The sequence below is a fragment of the Patiria miniata genome, unplaced genomic scaffold, assembly GCF_015706575.1.
Source record: "Patiria miniata isolate m_02_andy unplaced genomic scaffold, ASM1570657v1 HiC_scaffold_7, whole genome shotgun sequence".
NCBI lineage: Eukaryota > Metazoa > Echinodermata > Asteroidea > Valvatida > Asterinidae > Patiria > Patiria miniata.
This window is the reverse complement of record NW_024037074.1, coordinates 21,885,240-21,905,888: the sequence shown is the minus strand read 5'-3', so window position 1 is coordinate 21,905,888 and position 20,649 is coordinate 21,885,240. Positions and strand designations below refer to the sequence as shown.

General features: G+C 39.0%; 1 protein-coding gene across 2 annotated transcripts in view; it reads right to left on the bottom strand.

Moving 5' to 3' along the window:
- Nucleotides 1-3,383: 3,383 nt before the first annotated feature.
- LOC119744337 (homeobox protein Hox-A10-like) overlaps nt 3,384-20,649 on the bottom strand; it is a 29,415-nt gene continuing 12,149 nt past the window's right edge. Inside the window, exons 2-4 of one of the 2 annotated variants that reach the window (XM_038220211.1) lie at nt 19,790-19,861; nt 18,049-18,220; nt 3,384-5,174 (exon numbers count right to left, since the gene is read on the bottom strand). In XM_038220211.1, the coding sequence (XP_038076139.1) occupies nt 4,570-5,174; nt 18,049-18,139 (696 nt within the window). In that variant the 5' untranslated portion in view covers nt 18,140-18,220; nt 19,790-19,861 and the 3' untranslated portion in view covers nt 3,384-4,569. Of the gene's footprint in view, nt 5,175-18,048; nt 18,788-19,789; nt 19,862-20,649 lie in introns of those variants that run through there. The other variant, XM_038220210.1, reaches the window with a different exon arrangement.

Genomic DNA, 20,649 nt, shown 5'->3' with positions numbered 1-20,649 from the left:
CGCACTAACTTAAGTTGTCAGGGTTTTTATTCTTCAAAAGAACAACCCGGCCTGTCCACTTTTATAATAACACATCAAAGTGTTAAAGGTGCTTTGAACTTTGTCAAAAAAAACGACAATAATTTTGAAATTGACTAGATAAGCACTTCTGTATATAATAAAAACAAAACAGTATGGTGTCTCTCATAATCTGGAGTGCATCGATCGGGTATGTTATAATTGACAGTTACAAGTATTAAGTGGATCGGTTTTCCGAATGGTTGAACCTATTTTGAAAACATACTCGGAACACAGAATTTTGACTGTCAGCTACTAGCACAGAGGCTTGTTAAAATGAGGAGGCTTTACGGGAGAATGAAAACATGGTTCGGTTTGGGAGTTAACGATGCAATTGAATATCAACAGAGATTCGGACACCACACTGGTCCACGTGAGGGAGGGGGATTGTGGACACAGCTTAACATCAATCCAAGATGGTGTTTATGATTAGGGCCCATCTCGAAACATTATGACACAAACGTCATCAAAGACTGAGTATATAAGTGTAGACCAAGATCCACAAGGGATTATCTTGTTCATGTATCGTCCATGCTATTTTAAAGTTGCAACCAAGATATATATTTTTACTGCTATTTTTCTTGTTTTGTATTACGCAATACAAAAGTTATTCACATTTTATTTTGGAACCAGTCTACTCAAAGGGCGGATCTGTGTGAGCAAAATTGTGAGTTGCAGACACCCCTCGCCCCCCCCCAAAAAAAAAACCTCAATGAAACATAGGAGTTGATAACTCGTGAGGAAAAAAAATGGAATTTGTTTAAAAGCACGGGCATTTCATCTTGAACTTTGTGGCAGAGAAATCTCCAACAGCTAGCTGCAGTTGGACTACCCAGCCCGTTAGTGAATGAATGAATCGAGGAATTCACCTAGGTGGAAATTCAGAGTGCCATGCAGACACGATAGAGCGCCACCAATATCAAATCATTTTCATTTTGAAGCAAGTGCATGTATACGTAGATGGGAGATAGGATATTCGCATGCCGCCCTCAGCGGTAAAAAAGGGACAATTAGCGATATCTGACCGTTAACATCACTTTGTCCTTTTACCGCCCGTTTATCTGTTGTGATGTGCATGGGCGGCGATCCCAGTAGAGATGGGGGACACGAATACATTTTGGGGCGGGAGACGCTAACGGCGATCCCTTCCCCAATAATCTGTCACAGTGCATTATGAATTTTCTAGAAAGTTGCCTAATTCATTAACGCTAAGATATCGCTGTGTCAACACACATTAAACATAAATTCAACACACACATACTGCTTGCAATTAGCGTAAACGCGTATTAGTGTATGTGTGTACATGCATACATAAATGTACGTGTTTGAGCAGCGCCCCCTTACAGGGACGTCCACCCCCCCCCCCTCAATTACACACAAAAAGTCGTTGGTGTTTGTGTGCTTCGTGTACTTTTTTCTTGTCATTAATCTAGAATTCAGACCCTACCACCCGCCCTATCAAATTTCCGGAAATTTTGCTGCAGGAAAACGGAACGCTATTTTCGTGCTGACAAGTTTTTTTCATTCCGTAAAATAAACATACCCTTAACATGAGTTTGGACATGTGTACACGGTTGTGGGTGAAATAACAATATGTACTTAGATGTACTATATTATGTGTAGGTGTTTGGGCCGATGTGGTTGATTGTAATCACGCTAATTAGCATATTAATATTTGCATTTACGGAAAGTCCGTAAAATTACGCCGAAAATACGGAATATTTCACTTTACGGAGTCCGTAAATTTACGGGCATTTTTAACAGTGTATAGACCAATCCGGGCACGCTATCAATTCTATCACGGAAGGCCCCATTCAGTGGCGAAAGCACTGTGCTAACTATTGTTACATCATCGGTCATATAGGGCACTAGCTTTTTATAAAACTATATACACAATGATTTCGCCATGAAGGGGCCGGCCGCAAGGGGGGGGGGGTGTACATTGATCACGTGCCCGGATTCGTCTATACTTTAGACTTCTGATGGCTCTTTTAAAAGAACAGTAGAGGGCGCCATTAGTTTTAACCACCGCTGTATCCAAGAAACTGAAGGATAATTATTTCTTTCATGCAACTTTATTCAGGAAATGCAGCCTACCTCCATGGTCAATGCACGTAACTTCCGTGTAGGACTTACACCAACCACATTCCCGAACTGTCTAGTTAATTTCAACATCGGTCTCAAAAGGGGACCCTATCAATTTGCTTCTGGTACTCTGATGTTCATTGCGAATTGTATGTCCAATCCTACTCCTAAACGATTATTCCCATTCTTTTTTTTTTTGCCATTATCGAAGTGTAATGGTGCTGGTTGATTGGGTGTGATTATGCCTATCACAGTACGAGTACAACTTTAAAAATTCAATTTCCTTTCCAATCTGACGACTCGGAGGACTTTTTTCAGTATGTTCCTAAGACATTACATTCAAAACCAACAACACTTTGCATCATTGTAAAGGCACCAGACTATTCTGCACTTTTATCGAAGATATTTGGAAATGCACATTTTCCAGTGAGCACAGTTAAGTAATATCCGCGTCCTGACCTAAATTCAACCAATTTCGTCCAGTCTTTCAAGCGATATCTCACTGTCCGTCACCATCTGTTGGTAAGTAATTGAATTAGACAAGCGATTTTGTGCTCGTATGAAATCGCCATTTGCCTTCTGGAAAAAGAATATCAAGAGCTTGCTGTGATAGAATACCGCCAGATCGGGAATTTATCTGGTTTGGACTGACTGAGGGCGCAATTCATTCTCTTAACTCGCGTGTAAATAAATAAACAAAAATTTCGAGCAGATGGTTATTTGTCATTCTTCACTATCATATCATTTCCATATTCGTTATTGTTTTCTAGTTAGTAGGAACACGAAGCAATTATCAAATAGCAAACGGTTCAGAATTATTTGAATATTAAAACCACTAAAATTGCATTACAAAGATACTGCCTGATCTTTAAAATCACCAAGAACGAAAAAAAATCAGCAATTGTCATCGCTATCTCCATCTTTGATCCATAACTGGTTTGAAAATAGTTTTTGAATAACTCAATTTTCTATAGGCCAAGAACAGCGCCCTCTGTGGCGTGACAAAGACGAGGTGTCTCGTAGGTGCTGGTAAAAAAATCATGGTAGCCTAAGTAGGCAACGTTTTTTGATGGGATGCATGTATACCAATGAAATTATAGGAAAAAAAATGTATCCAGGCATGTGTCTCTCAGGATGCGAGAAAATGCAGGGAAATAGTTATTGTTTGCATTGGCTTGTTAAAACAGATAGAGGGCGGCAGACATATAAACACAGAGGCATCATTTCACTTGATTAAATGGCTGTAACAGTTTCCTTTTTATTTTCGCGTTCATCCAATGGAAAACATTGGAAACTTAAGTTTCCAAAAAAAGTAACTTTGATTTAACATAATTGAAATGTATCTCGTCTTCTAACCTGCTTATACGATAATGCATATATTTAAGATACTTTAATTATGAGATTGAGTTCCTCAGGGTAAATATTGTTACTCTTTACATGTATGCATTATTGTGTACAATAGGCTTCAAGGAATCATGGAATACAAATTACGTTAAATATTTTATTTATTTTATATCTGAGACAGCTAAATGCTGAACTCTCATAAAAACAAATGTTAGCATTCACTGAGACTAAAAGACTGGATGACATTTTGCTAGTCGTTTTACAAATTAAAGTACTATTAGTCTTATGGAATCGTAACAAGGACGAGTTAAACTCATCCTCAGCTTCGGAATCTTTGGCAATTTTTGCGTCACTTATGTTATTGTTTTTTCCCCCAAAGCGACTGCATGACAGACATTTGTGAGGGTGGGCGGAACCACTGATGTAACTTTTCAGCAAGTAACTGTTTTTGGTAATTGTGGTCAGTTTTCTTCCGTACAGTACTCTAGTTATTGTAATGGTGTAACACAGACCACCCATGTGAACATGATCTATTTTTATATTTATCAGAAAGTTTTTGATCCATGGAATAATGTAAATGCTATAATGATACAAAAAAATAGTCCATCTTCTGATGTTTCAAGAAAATAGAGGGCGCACTAGATATAGTTTAAGCAGAGGTCAACAAATTGTTTAAAATTTGTCACCATATTATGTTTGACAATCACAAACCCGGTTTTAGTCAGCATGCAGTTTTACCTGCATGTTGCAAATTGCTATATAGACGAAACAAGTTTAGTTGGCATGGAATAAATATCCCTCAATTTCACAAAGTTATGTACTATTTGCCAGCTCTCGGTACACCTCTTGAGCCCTGTGGTTTTATCTGTTGATGGGCGCCAAAGAACGCAAGATTTTTTAAAGTCTTTTAGTCTTCAGCAGTTGTGAATGAAACGTCATCACACTTTTTTCATTCCCACATCAACTCTTTCACCTATCTTTCTCAGTGATACGGTGTTAAGTAACTGGGGGAAATCTACATTTATTTAATGAATGACATGTACAGGTTTACGTCATTCTTTGAATTAGAATAGGTGTGCATAATCAGAGGATTTGATGGTGAGGGTGATGATGTAATGCCACAGTCATATCTGTACCCGGGTGATGGTGGTGATGTAGATGGTGAAGGTGTTGTTGGTGATGGTGATGGTGATGGTGTAGATGAGGAGGATGGGATGGGTGATGTTGCATCATCTGTGAGCGTCCATCATAGTCCTCCCTCGCCCTCATCTTCTTGAGTTTCATCCGTCGGTTCTGGAACCAGATCTTGACCTGTCGCTCGCTCAGGGTCAGCGAGCGGGCGATATGAGTCCGCCGGTCCCGCGTCAGGTACATGTTGAAGAGGAACTCTCGCTCCAGCTCGTAGGTCTGGTACTTGGTGTAAGGTCTGCGCTTCTTGCGTGGGCGGTGGACAGGGGCGGATTGGCCGGTGCTCGGAGGGCTTGACTCTACGGTCGTCATCCATCGGCAGGCGGTGTCAGCACCGCTACTGCTTGAGGTGCTCTCTGCGGTGTTGCCATCGTGGTTGTTGTTGCTGATATTGCCAGAGTTATTGCTGTTGCTGCTGTTGCTGATGTTGCTACAGCCGTTGTTGTTGTTGTTGTTGTTATTGATGTCGCTGCAGTTGAAGCATGGTGGCGACATCCGATCTGAAGACACAACAGCCAATGAGAAAACATATCAAGACAATGGAAACAAATACGATACCAAAAGATGAAATCCCACTTTTTGTTCGACGTGATTGGTCTTTACTTTTGACGTTTAATCATGGGCCGTGGTATAAATGCTCAACTAGAGGTATTTAATGTAATGGGTTTCTATTTTTAAACAAGAGAACAGTCAGTAGTGTACCCATAGTTTGAAATCAGTGAACCTCTCTGAAAATGTGGCCAAAGCGGATTTTTTTTCTTCCGTACATTTACGGGTGGAGGTACTAGCACTCACTGTATCGGAAGAACTCTTTGGTAGTGCATGGGGAAACGTGCAATCGCACAAAATAACATATCAAAACAGACGTTAAGACATTATGTTAAAAAAGACAGTGAAAGCCAAACTGAGATCAAAATGCTTTACCAAAGCTGCACTGCACTTTTCTAGGCTAGAGGGCAAGACAAGCCTAGTAAAGCTGGTCCCAGAGCGCACAACGTTCAGAATGGACTCAGAATGGCTCAAACATTAGCAGAATGGGCTGTAGAGTGGTAACGTGACGGAAATGAAAAATCCACATTCGCCGTCGCATGGAGAACTGACTTATTGCCAATGCATAATCCATGTGTATCATTACAGTACATGAAACATACGGCGCATGTGGTGTAGGATGCCACGTCTCATACATGGGCATGAATACACACAAACATTGTAAAACTGGTCCCAGCCCTGCCTCAGTCATAACTGAAAGTCAGTTTCACAAGTGACTATCAGTGAGTGAGTCGGGGAGTCAGACCGTCGGTCAGTCGGTCAGTCGGTCAGTCGGTCGGTCAGTCGGTCAGTCAGGTACACTTGACTGGCTGTCTGTGCCCAACAACAAACAAGCCGACACGCCCCGTGCCTTCTGGTTATTTCTTTTCTTGAGTGACATTACAGAATAGGAGTTGAGGTACTCATGCTTATCAAGTGCATGAATTTATGTCGATGATGGCAAAAAAATCTCGAAATTTTCCGGACGTTGGAAAATCGAACATTTGGGAAGGGACGCCCATTCCGACACTATGGCGTTGTATTTTATATGAAAACTGGTGTGTTTTCATAATTTATTATTGTGGACTTAACGTCCATTTGCGATGGTTTTCAAATAATGTTATTTTATATATAAAATTGGGGTGCTGTTGTTTCTTTATTTCACTATTGTTACAGCAATTTTTATTTTTTCGCGGAGCCACATTGACCGGACGTTGCTATGTTTGCCTTTATTTCAAGTGCAGAAATCAGGTAGGGGTGATACTATATCTATCCCCTTATCAAAAGTTATCGGGGGTATGTATCTCCTTCATGGCAGGATTTACGCTACTATAGGCAAGTAACAACATGATCTTTTGTAGGCCTAATTATAGAGCGTAAAAAGTGGACGACCCTATTTTTCCATTTTCTGCTAGTAGATTTTTAGGTTTTTAAAATTGCAACACCTCTTTTTAAAAACTCAATTTCTGCTAGCTGAAATTTGGACTTTACTTTTACGGCTTTACGGGGTTATCCACTTTTGGAGCATTATAATTTTACTAACTTATCCCGGACAATTTTGGAAAGTGTGCATTTGAATTTGTAAAACATAAATTCAATTTGGCGCTGATTTTGAGAACGACGTATATCCTGGTTTCATTTTCGTAATTACTAGCATTCGATTTCATTTTACATCATTCAAATAAATGAATGTGCATAACGTTTCATTTAAAGGATTACAAATACGGATTAGGCTTTCGGTTTGACGGATCCGTTGCCGATTGTTACGAATGTGCAATCCAATTCGCAGAAATTGTGACGCTTTTTTATTGTGACACAGGCTGAACTGAACATTCTTTTTCGTTTGTTATGATTTAAATTCGCATATTCTGCATTCAATTTAAATAAGTATACAGGCCTATACAAATCACAACACAGCTTTGATGGATTCATTGATTAATCAATGCATTGTAGGCCTAATTGATCATTTAACTGTTTGTTCTTAAATGGGCTGCACATTTAGCGAAATAGATTCATGATAAATTAAAAGGAATAACGGATTGCGAATGTGCCTTCGATTTCGCGCTAAAATGAAATGTCCGACATAACCAAATTCAGTGCACATTCGGGAAATCGTAAGCTGATTTTTTACGACTGAATGCACCTTCATGGAAACAGAATGATCATTTGTTAAATAGAAACAAGGCTTTGGAATTTTTATTCTATTTTCGCACGAAAACGAATGCTTCTTTTACAAATTCATGTACACATTTTCCAAAATTGCCCGGGAAAACCTATGGTAAGAATTTGAGAGTTTTAGTTGACCACTTTTGAGGCACCGAGATAGACGTCAAAGTAAAATCCAAATTGCTGCTAGCAGAAAAAGTATTTTTTTAAAACCGGTGTTGCAATTTCAAAAAACCTAAAATTCTACCTTAGCAGAAAATGGGAAACTACAGTTGTCCACTTTTGACGTTCCATACCTAATGTTATTATGTATTTCAAAGCCAACTCTTGAAATGCGATCATTGTAATAATTTTTTACTAGCCCACTATACGGCCCATAACTGGCTTCCACCAGAAACAACATAGAATCTCGAAACCCGGTCCCTATTGGAAGTCTTTTGGTCTCATTTGTGAAGTAGTAAAGGCGGATTAAAATGATGGTTTCGTTACATAATTTTGTTCCAACTTAAAAAGGCAACGGTGTTTCGGCCGCGGCGTGATGTCGTTACGGCAGAACGAGCCTATAAACCCGAAGGGCATAGAGCGGCTGCAGACAGGTGAGATGGTCGTAAACGTCCGGTCTCTTTACCGCCGAGGAAAGAGAACAAAGTACCGCCGAACTGCTGAGGTAAATGCAGCAAGGAGGCGGGACGCTTTGGATTTGGGGAGACTGGACATTAAGGTTTCAAGCATAGTTGATAAACGTCTTGGGTAACATGTCAAGTAAGTTTAGCCTGCTCAAGTCCTTTACCCACAAATCGTCTCATCGGAACGAAATAGCCTCGTAAAATCGATTTACAATGATTCGAAAACTCACAGGTTGACCCTCACTTTTCATTCCCAAATTTCCATCCATTACATCCATGTTCAGAGTCCATCCGACTTCCCAACACATCATCTCAAACTATAAAATCTCCCAACTGAAGATGATTAAAAATATATATATGCGTCATCCTATAGTCGAATCCGGGTACGTGATCACCGTCCACTCACGACGACGGAGGCCCCTCTCAATGGAAAAATCACTGTGATGGATGACGGATTATCTGAAAAAGTCACACAATGCTGCCGCCATTGAAGGGGGCCTGCGTGACAGAATTGACAGCGTGCCCAGATTGGTCTATACCTTCCACCACTCTGATCCCAAATTACATTCCTTTGTCCTTACTCCTATAGCATCTCCGATGAATTCGTTCAAATAGTAAATAGGAATATCTCTGGTCGTCCAGTCCATCACAGGTCTATCCCAAGTCTGGTCACAAACAACAGGACAACAGGAGATGAACAAAAAACAAAGGAATGCCTATGTCACAGCTTAATTATCTGAATAGATTGTTACTTTGGACCGGGACTTAGTGACTTGAGATGGACTTGTGAGGGGCTGTGGAGATTGTGACAGACTCGAATGTTTTTAATAACGTTTTTAAATGATGGTAACTTATATGTTTTACAACCTTTCCATGCATACATTGAATGTTTGCACACATTGCAGCCACTAATTTAAGCTAAAATGGATTAAATCTCACCGTCGTATATTGGGCAAACTCCATTATTTTGTCTACAAATTGACAGAAAACGTATTGACAGTATAAGTGATGTTAACCTGTTTTATATTCAAGAAGATAGTGTGTACTGGTGTCTGTACCAAGAAACATAAGCAAAGATACTTTTCAAACACATTTTGATTGACAAATCTGTGCGATCTATTAACAAGAAATCACAAGTACCTGATGCATTTCAATTATCACACACAATTTATCACCTTCAACTTATTAAATTCCGCGAAAAAGTTGCCAACAGACATTGTGTAAACACCAACGCATTCTGGCATAGGCCTATATGTCAAATATTTGCATTTTTAAGTTGGGACTTTCAAGTGGGTACAGTCAAAGGTGAAACAACTTATACAGTTGGGGTTAATCCCAAAAAAGGAGAAAACTGACGAATGACAGACGCTTCCTTGAGGTTGAAACAAAAAGGAAGGAAAAAACGGACTGTTCGAAGATACATTATTTGCTACCGATGCTATATCAACTTGGTACATGTCTCCTCCATTCTTTTTTTTAAACAAAAGATAGACACCGAAGCAGTCCATTCCTTCTTATAGAGAAGACATGTTTTATTCGGCAATTATTACATTTTCAACAGTTAAAAATGGGACCGATTTATAAATTCTCCAAATTAAACATCCAGGAAACATTTGTTGAATATTCACGGATATCAAAAGGAAAATGCAATACACATGAGTAGGGAAAGCTATGTCTATTTTAATCCGTTGAAGAATATAATTGTGACCTGTTCTGCCACTTTTCTGGGCATAAGGTCAAAAATGAGATTTTTGCTTATTGTTAAAATATGTACATTTTCCTTTTAATAGGTGGTTGAATTTTTGAAACCGGTCATTCCTAGGCAAATTTATGCTATCTTGAAGTTAATCGTGTCGAAAAGTAGAAAACGGAGAAAACGGCAGTGTAAGATTGAGGTCTATTTTAAGACCTGTTTAAAGTGACATTTCTTTAACTGATATACCTTAACAAATCATCAAAAATACTATATTTAGAGTTCAAGTTAGGGTTTCAAACTTTCATATTATATTTTAGAAATGTTCAGGATTACACATATGCAAGAATTAGAAAATCCAAAAAAAATCACCCCCACATCGTTTTTTGGCCCTATCTCCAATTCAACCTCTGCCCAGAAGCGTCTGCTTTTGACAGAACAGATGTCGCAATGAAATTAGAACAACATTAAATTTAAGGAAGGCAAATAGGTATACATGTATATGCCAACACGGGACAGACATGCCATGTATAAACCCATACACCAAAACCGTAAGTTTTTCTTATGCATTTTATCGGGAAAAAACCTGACCGGGGCAATAGACCTTTAAGGTCTAATATGCGTAGCAGCCATCATAGAGGCCAATGCCTTTGTTATGCTGGGATACGCATGAGTGAACTGTTTTTGAGCATTCATTGTTATTTAATTCAAATGACAAAATATGTCATCTAAGATGACGTTAGGCATAAGTCTATTATTAAGAAAGTATCCGTTCAATGATAGGCCCTATGTACTTATCCAAGCACATTTCTTGCTTCAACTTACATGTTAACTTTCCTCGTATATCTGAACTCTTTTGGAAGAGTTTTAAAATATAGGTTTTCCGGCCAAATTCCTGAAATGTTCATTCACTTCTGAAAATCGGTCATTCATTTTCGTCTGAATTTGAGAATCGCTCTGAACACGAGTTTCGTTTTCGCTACCAGAGCATTCGATTCCATTTCAGCTCAATCAATTAAGTGATTGAGCAGCATCTTTCTTTTATGTCAATTCAGATTCGCTTATAAGACTTTTTTCGCTTTTAGAAGGCCATTTCAAACATTCATCGTTCTTTTTCACTTTTAGTTTAATGCCATCGGCACCAGATAGAATGAGGGGTTTCTTTTTCATTAGCCGTCAATCAAATTAGCTGTACCTGAAATAAATTTAGAAACTGAGGTATGCGTAAATGAATGCACAGGTAACGTTATTGGCCGTCTGTTTCTCAAAACCGAATGCACAGACAATGAAAACGATTGAACATTCGTTGAATTCAAAAGGGATTATAGACGTGCATTCAAATTCAGACGAAAACGAATGACCGATTTTCAGAAGTGAATGAACATTTCTGGGAATTGGCCGGGAAAACCTATAGAAACGGTAAAATGAAATACAAATCCTTAAAGTTCACCCTATTCAGTCATTTATAACTGTCCGTCCTCAGGCTAAACATTTAAAATAAGAGAAAAGAATAACAAACAAACGTTCTATGTTGGAGAAAATTCTCGGGGAAAAAACACATTAAAGGAAAGAAAAGGACACGGTGTCAAAGAGAGCCTATAAAAATCCACAAAGTAATCCCGGAATCTACAAAATCGACAAGGATTAATGCAATCTCTCCAAATTTGCTTGACTGATTTTTGGATAAGGCCGAATGGCTCAAGGGGCATGTTGAAGTGGCTGATTGACCAACTAACCGACATTGCGACTAACTAACACACTGATTGACTTACCCATCGACTGGTAAACAACAGATTTACCGACTGATAGACTGACTAACTGACAAAGCCCAACTATATCACTGATGTACAAACTCACTGACTCACCCAATCACTGACCGACTGACTCCCCGACTCCCCGACAAAGCCCAACTATTCACTGATGCACCGACTTACTGACTCAACCAATCACTGACCGACTGATTGCTTAAAGGGAATGTACATCATTGGCTTTTGCTGTAATTTTCAGAAATGAACTATTTGGGGGGTTAGTATAATAGATCAAATATTGTTGCACTGACATGTTTGACGTTTTGTGTTCAAAAATGCTGGAAAAACCTAGAAAAACAAAAATATTCAAGTAGTCTGGTTCCCTGACTCAACTAAAGATGAAATGGATCAAAAATACCGGAAAATTGTAAGGTAAGGGAACCAGTCTAGCTGGCCTGCACCCGTTCATGAACATGGAACCAATAGCTAGCAAAACAAAATTTAGACTTAAAAAAAGGTAAATTTGGAGCAGTAATTGAAAAATAGTTAGGTTTTTCCAACGGTGGTCGGCCGACCAGCGTTGGAAATGTATACAAATATATCATTTTCTTGAAAATGGCTTCACACCAGGTGCCATAATTTTACAGGATGCTTTAGACTGTCATTTACCAACATCATAGTAAGGTATTTCGTAACAACGTGGTAGTTTTATTTTTCGATGTTTGCAAATGTTGTATTTTCCCTTTAACAACCGAACCACCTACTTACTGACTGACCTACTGACACCATGAAAATAAACTGACATACTCGAACTCTCCCAAACTCACACAACGGCTCCTCGGCTGTACTGAACGACTGCACGAATTGACCGAATGGCCAGCTGATTGGCTGACTGAGTGATTGACTAGCTGACTGACCGACCGACTAACCGAACGACCGACCGACCGACCTACCGAACGACCGACCGGTCGACCATCCAACCAGCCAACTGACCAACCGAACGACCGACTGACGGACCAACCGAACGACCGGTCGACCATCCAACCGGCCAACCGACCAACTGAACTACCGACCGACCGACCGAATAACCGAACGAAAAACCGAACGACCAACCGAACGAGAGACGGACCGACCGACCGATTCACCGAACGACCGACCAACCAATCAACCGAACGACTGACCGACCGACTATCCAACCCACCAACTCACTGACTAACTGAACAACTGACTGAATAACTCCCCTACTGACTACCAACTGAATAAACAACTTACCCAATGACCATTTAAACGGACCAACCGACGAACAAACAGCCTGACTGACTGACGGACCGACCTACTATATAATAAACCGACAATATAAACCATGACTAAAAAGCGGCATCGCCGTTTCCGTCTGTCATGTAGAGTCTCCCTTTTGACAAAATGACAATAATCAGATAGGTCAGTCGGTCAAAACAACAATTTCTTATCAAGAGTATTGACTGAAAAATCTAAAGTAAATGGAAGCCCACTTGAAAGATAAAACGATTGAAGCATATTTTCCATAGCGACAGAGCCGCATTGTTGTAATTGGAGGCCATGGTCCCAAGAAATGTTTGAGGCTTCGCCGAGCCTCGAATTAATCCAGTAAAATGTTGGTAGTATTTCTTTGTTAAAACTTGCTATGGAAGAATACATTGTATTATTAATACAGTCAGAAATTCCAAAATATAGTGTCCAAAAATTGGTTACAATCGAGCAGACGGTTACCTTACTTTATAAGCGAACTTGAACGAATTCCAAACCAGGTTGTAAAAAAAACATGATATATAAAAACAATTCGGATTTTAATCAGTATTTTCTATTTAAATCGATTTTTTTCTGTCTTAGTATGAGTTATTATGTTTATGTTGCATTGCATTTTCACCTTTCAAAACTACCAAAGAATGTTTTGTTTTTAGAAATAATCTGTTCCTTAAAAAAAGAAATTACCCGTCTCACTGGCTTCACTATTTATGGAATTATGGACCATTGAACATGAGTGAAGGACCCACTATAGAAGACAAGTTTGTCATCTTTACGTGTTATTTCTACATGTTCAAACAACGAATTTTCCTGGTTTTTCACTTAACTATATTAAGGGAATAAATGTGTGCTCCGGAGGTTTTTATCACTCGTTTAATACCGCTTAGAGTCTGGGTGCTGATAATTACCCGAGCCGGAGGCGAGGGTAATTATCAGCATCCATGTTTTGTTTTTTAAACTTATACAAGACTATTGATATTTTTTGGAATGATTTAAAAACAATTCAAATGATTTAAATCGTGATTAAAATCAATGATTAAAATCAAATGATTTAAATCCAAACAACCCTGTACCAGACCATCCAATTGGAACCAGTAAGGAATAACCAACAACATGTTTGTCGAAAAATGTCTTCTTGTTTCGGGGTATACATCTAAAAGGGTTCGCTGTGCACATCGATTTAAAATTGGGAAATTTTGCCTAAATAAGTAGCATTTCTCTTGTGACTCTATAACGGGTCAGTAAATTCAAGACAATACGTGTACAGGAATCAACTTCCGTGTGAAAACACTAGAACATTGGCTAAAAGTCTTTTAAAAATTAATGTGAATTGAATTCACTGGGAATACTTCAATTTTTTAAAGAAGCTCAAAGGCAAATCAAATATTTTGTCAACAGGGTGGTGCAAAAAGAGAAGGAACCCCACTTTTGTCAGCACTTTTCGCCTACTTGTTGAGCCCATTTCAAAAATTCAATTTTAATGGTTTTTAAATATTGATCTTTGAACATAAGTGACGAAAAAATAATTGCAGAGACAAAAACACTACACTAAACTCACATGTGGACAACAGTGATTTTGGTGACTTGTATTCAAATCAGCATAATAACACTATTCTAAGACTTGCGATTTTTTAAAAGATGTTTTTTTCACCACGTATGGTTAAAAAGCTATACTTCACACACATTTATACAAAAAAGTCCAGTTCAAATAAGTTAAGTAAGAAGGTTAAAATTCCTGTCAAAAGTGAGTTTCCTTCTTTTTGCACCACCCTGTAGTTAGCGTCTCACATTGGCTACAAATCTTTACAAAATAATATTTCAAGGTTTCAGTCTTCATAGACGGGAAAAATAAGCCTTTTCACCAGTGGCTATATTGTTGAAAAATCGTCGGTTGACGCGCGGGCTTTCGGGTCTTGTGTAAGCCATGGTACAGAAACACCACTTTATCGTTTCAACCTCCGAAGTTCACAGATCATAGGTCATTGTGAGATATTCAGCTTACGGCTGATTGAAGAATGAATCAGAACGACGTGTCGGAATCTTTGCGTTGCCTTTTTCTATAGATCTATAACCGAATGTTGCCATGCACGCATATTAAACAAACATGATTTTGTTCAACTGTGCATCTTGAACACCAAAAGGGGACCGTTACACATGATACTGCATGATGTGTTTATGGTCCGTATACGAACACTTCACCAAATAATAAACAGTGTCACAACTTAAGAACAGTTCATGTTCAATCGAGCGGGCAAGTTGATCTCAAAAAATCTCCGAGATTTTACGAGAATATCTACAGGTATTCAGGTATCATGTAAATATGATCTACAACGTGTGTGCAGTCCCATTTTTACACTTATTTTGTACTGTGACTAGGCTTATTCAGTCAAGGGCAATAATTGGGTTTTGCGAAAAAAATAGAAATCATTACTATTTACAAGAAGTTGACGGCATTGCAAATTGATGACAATAACAAAATGGAGAAAAAATTACCACAATTTCCGTTTAATTGATCATGCAGATACCAATTGAATAAATTCTAACACCGCACGGAAATCTGCGTCTCAATTAATCAGTGTTTGGTATCAAGACGTCCACATGAAAACTGAACGTGAACTGGCGAGACTTGCACGCTCTATTAACATCTAAAACGGGGAATATGGATAATAGCACGGTCCAGTGAAATTGTCCGTGTGGTGTTTTAAGAATGACTTTCTCTATGCTGAAATTCATTTTTTTTTTTTAATATCAGTGGAAATTTATTTACTTGACTGTTGGACTATCGATTAAAAATAAAAAGTACCCAAGTCGCCTTTTGCTCCCATTTAAGCCTAGATTTAACCATAGCAAGACACGATCTAAATTGCAAGCAAACAAAGGCGCGTTATGAAAATCTTTCTCATAGATGTTGTTCTATCTGTCCACATTGTCATTGACATTTTTGTTGTCTAGAAAAAATACAACTGTTAAAAAATACTTCTATACCTACAGGAACTGTATTTTTAAACCTTTATCACGAAAAGAAAAAAGGTTTTTAAATACTGTTTCTCTTTTATCAGATTTTCGAATAATTGGCATGTTTTCGAAACCGTTGATGATTTAGTGCATAATCATGCATGATTGGATAGATAAGAGATCACAACCCATTGAATTGGGCTCTGCAAAGATAGGACACGTTTTTAAACCTTATGCAAAATCTATAAAGAAACATAATCGTTCACACGCGTGGCGAATGAAGCAACTTGGGTACTTTTGAACGTCGAACTATGCGACGATATCAAGAACAATTTAATCAAACTCATCATATGGGGTATGTGGAATGTGCCAGGCATCTTGAGAGGGTAACTGTGTATATACATTCATTCTCTTCAGTGCCCACTAAATTATCGAAAAGGTTTGGTAAAATGTCAGGATAAAGTGTTTTTCTATATATTTATAATTATGTTATAACATTTGTTAGCTCAATTTTACAATTTACATGTGTCCTGGTCAGTTTCCCTTTGTGGATGATGTACTTGTTTGTTATTATTAGTTTAATTCAAACATAGCATGCATCATGTGCTGTTAATCATTATCTTACCATCTATAAAACCAAACATCATTCATGTTCATCGATATAAGAATAACTTTAAGATGAAAGGGCTTAAAAATATGCATGTTTACATTTTCAAGGCATATTTTGATATTCCTATCCAATTTTGTTTTCAACAAAATATTGATGCACAAATACACTCACATTTTACTTCACGTATAGTGATTCGACAAAACTTATATCGCTGTGAAAATGACGAACTTTTGCTTCATCTGAAATTGCCGAGCTCTTAAACTCTGAGTGTCGTATTTATGTTTCGCTTTAAAAACATAAAGGATCATTTGCTTTTCATGCATTTTGTTGGTTTCCAATACTAACACCGCTCAAAATTCAAAGAAGAATTTCCAAAAACCTAGCCTGTTGAAGCTTTAGCTCACTGGATATTACACTTTTCGAGAAAACAAAAAAAACAATAAACCACTCACAACCTTTTGATCACGAAACACGATTTCGTCATTATAAGTTTTTTATTTCCAAAAAATATTGACTGATCGTTGGAAATCGCCTACATTTCTTGATTTCTTCTAAATGACAGCAAGCCAGACGGAATAATTTCACATGGTAATTAGTACCAGTACGATCTTTAATCCAAGTAAGCTTTTTGATACAAATTCGGTAGGTTACTTTTGGGATAAATGCAAATGATCCTATATGCCTTTAAGTATAACTTTATGGGGAGAAAGATCTAAGGGTGATAATTTTAATTCCTGTGTCTTCATTTAAAACGTAAGAAAAAGTACCCTGGAAATGACAATGCAGAAGAACTTTCTCGATATTATATTCACCCCGGATTAATCCTCGAAATAGTTTCGTCAGTGGTTGTATTAAGCGCCGATGTGTCGCAGTAGATTGGCTTGTACGAGATGAACGTTTCACCGAACCGGAGTAACCGGTTTGGCCCGGGACTCTCCCGGTGTGTCAGCCACATCCGTGCTCGGTGAAGTTCACAGTCACCGCGGTATCAAACTGTCAAATAATCTCACGCAGCTCGCAAATTTCATGGTTCAAGATTTGTTTCGAAATTTCTCAGTCCAACCTTCCAATCATGATGATACAATAAATCGAAGAAGTCATATTGGTTTGTGCAGTTGTTTTGTTGAACGGGGAATAAGCACTTCTTGCCGGATGATCATGCGCACCGAGCGTTGAAACATGAACTTCACGATGAAAGTTTTATTGAAATTCTTTCGGGGGGGGGCTGTGTATGGTAACTAGCTGGTGCTCATTACAAGTTCAAATGTGACACTACAAACCGTCGAAAAAAACACTTATCTGTCAAGAACACGTGACACGTTTTATCATCAGCAGAGTAAAGGCTTACAAAGCAAAACAACGAAATATGTGACATCTTCTTCAGATGTGACATCTCTCTTAGAGTCTACGCAGTACATGTCGATTCTCTTTTAAACTATAGGCATTTAAAACATTGCATTTTGTTCTGACTAATTGTGACCACGTCTCTGAAATTCTTAGATCAGTTAGGTATTGGAAAGGAATTTTTGATTCAGCATTTTAAGAATGAGCTGGTGGAACAAAATTACCAGAAAACTGGGAAATTACTTTATTTGCTTGGAGATTAGCGTTATAACATTTTTTATGCAAGGATGTGGTTTATGTCTTTAAGCTATAATTAATGAATTGTTTTTCACAACAATGGGGACCAAAGGAAACATAAAAGAACTTATTTCAATGAGGTAACTTTTTAAGGATTTCGTTTAGTTTGAAATTTAAACTTACCGTTCGATTGACAAGTGTTGTGAAGGCAGTCGAGTGTGGGTTGCGGTTGCTGTTTCTTCGACTCCGGGAAGACACCGTCTACTGGCTTCATCTGGTCCCGTCGTAGGCCCGGCTCGCTCCCCTGCTGCACGGCACATGAACTCGGTGTTGGCCCGTTGCTAGCGGCGAACCCCTGGTGGTTAAAGTTCAGAGTGAAAGTAGGTCCCGGTGTCGAATTCTCGATGGGATGGGTCCAGGGACCTGGGGTTGGTTCGTATTCCCCTACCCCTCCTTCACAGCCGCCTCCCACCCCACCTGTAGGGTATCCACACCCAGGAGATGAGCCGTTCGCACGGTAAGACAATCCGCCCATAAAACCCAGGTAATTACCGTTTTGGGGCAGAGCAAACGAGCCGTTACTGCCGGCCGTAATGTTCTCGTATAACGGGGCAATAGAATGGAATGGCGAAGCCGGTTGGAATCCCTCAAATTGAGGGCTGTACTGGCGTGTGTCGTATTGCATGGCGATCGCAGTCATGCACGGTCAGTTCAAGGTGAGAAATAAAAAATTCAGTCGTCAAAATTTGATGGCTCTATATTTCCCGCCTACAAAATGTACATTTTACAGCCGATTTATCGCCAGTAGTATAAAGCGACAAGGTTGTGTCCTTTTTCCGGTCAAGCGAGCTGCATTAACACTGCCAATTTCATCAATACAGGAGCAAAGTTCAGAGAGAGAAAGAGAATAAAATTAACTGCCGCTATAATCACGAAAGCATGTGATTTGTAAGTCTTACGCGTACATTCTCTGTAGGATTAGGCCTACAGGGGACTTAAGTGAAAACATCCAATATGACACGTGACAGCTCTTACCCAATCAGTTTGGACAAACATGGCCGGAGAGATAGCGGATGGGTCATAGTGATTTGCCCGGTGGGGGGGGGGGGGGGGGGGGCAGCAAGTACCTTGGGCCAACCCATTCGATTAGCGGTGACGTATAAATTACGGACATTATTATGGCCAAAGTGTTATGGCCGGGTCCGGCACGGTTGGGGTCTTTTCACCCCGACCGTCAGTTTAGTGCTCGGATAGGCCCCGTTGTTTGTCTATAATCTAATTACGACCACAGTGTCACTTGATTTCGTTATTGTTAACACCTTGAATACTTCTGAGGGGGGAATTCAGATCAAAGTTAAATACATCAATCACCAAGTGAAATGTTTGATTTTGTGTCGAAGCTCTGAAACTCTTGGACTCATGCAAGCAATACAGCAGGACAACAGTGGCGTAGTACGGGGGTGTTGATCCCCAAAAGAAGAAAATTGAGGGGAAGAGAAATTAAAAAAAGCCAAACGACAATTTCAGTGAAACAGATTTTTTAAGTTTAACAATAATTATTGAAACAATCTGCAAGGGACATAGCCTCCCCCACGCTACTGCAGGTGAATCCAGACGCAATATAGTTGCGTATTAAAGACGTTTTCGTTTTAACTTGAAGGTTGGAACAGTCGTCCAGGTATGATTTTCATCAATTCTTATCTCAACGAATTGAACCTACGAATAGAGCCTACTTAGGAATTGCCGGAAAATATATCACAAGGGTTGCGTCCTTTAAACGAGGTTCCAAAAGAAATAAATACCAGCACAATAGTACCTGCCAACAGTAGAGCAAACATCTGGTTTGTGGCTCGAGTGCTTTGCTTAATGTCATGTGTTTGATTATTTGATGGGATTGAATTGATAGGAATGATTGTGCACTTACCTAATTATGTAATCGACGTCATCCTGTTGTTTCATCGGTGTCAGAGAACCGTTGAGAGGTTGTTTATTTCTTCTTCAAAATCAAAAAGGAAAACAATTCAGTATACAAGTCCCAAAGAAAGTTTCAATTGTTTCAACAATTGACTAGATGGACGTCTCTTTTCTTTTCTTTTTTCAAAGGTGCAACTTTTGGTAGAATTTCAATAATATGTAGTTTTGATTTCACCTTTATATTTGTCTATCTGTATGTTTGTTTGATTTGTAAATGTCTTTTTCCCTTCTAACAAATGCAAAACAAAGGCAGACATTAAAGGCCGAGTTGGAACAACTTGGTGGGTTCTTGGTTTAATTTAGAACAGATGATAACCAGGCGGGAAGGGGAACCTGTTTAAAGTTAACCTTTTTCCTTGGAGTCAATAAACACCAAAACCTCGGAATTTGTTCCCCTTTATACCGGACGATCAAAGCAAGGCCCGGGCGGGTCTATATATACGATCGGGGTTTACGACCGTTTCAGCGGGCAGACCTCACAGTATCTGGCCGGAAATCAAAGGCGACCGCCGGTAGACCGAATGGACCCATAAGCCGCTTAGACCTAAACGGTCCAGATTTGCGGAACACAGCCCACGGACACACGGAGTTGGCCCTCTATTTTTCAGTATTTTTGTTGGTTTATAAACTGGGTCATATTGACCTAAAACATTAATACATTGCTTTGAAACTTCAGGAATGCTATGAAGCCAATCGGACACAAAAGTGGGACTGGATGGCATGCGTTACGTGCATTGGAATTTTGGAATTTTGAGAAAAAACTCCCCTCTGAATTTTCTTCAATGAAAACCTCAATTGAACTCTTACCAC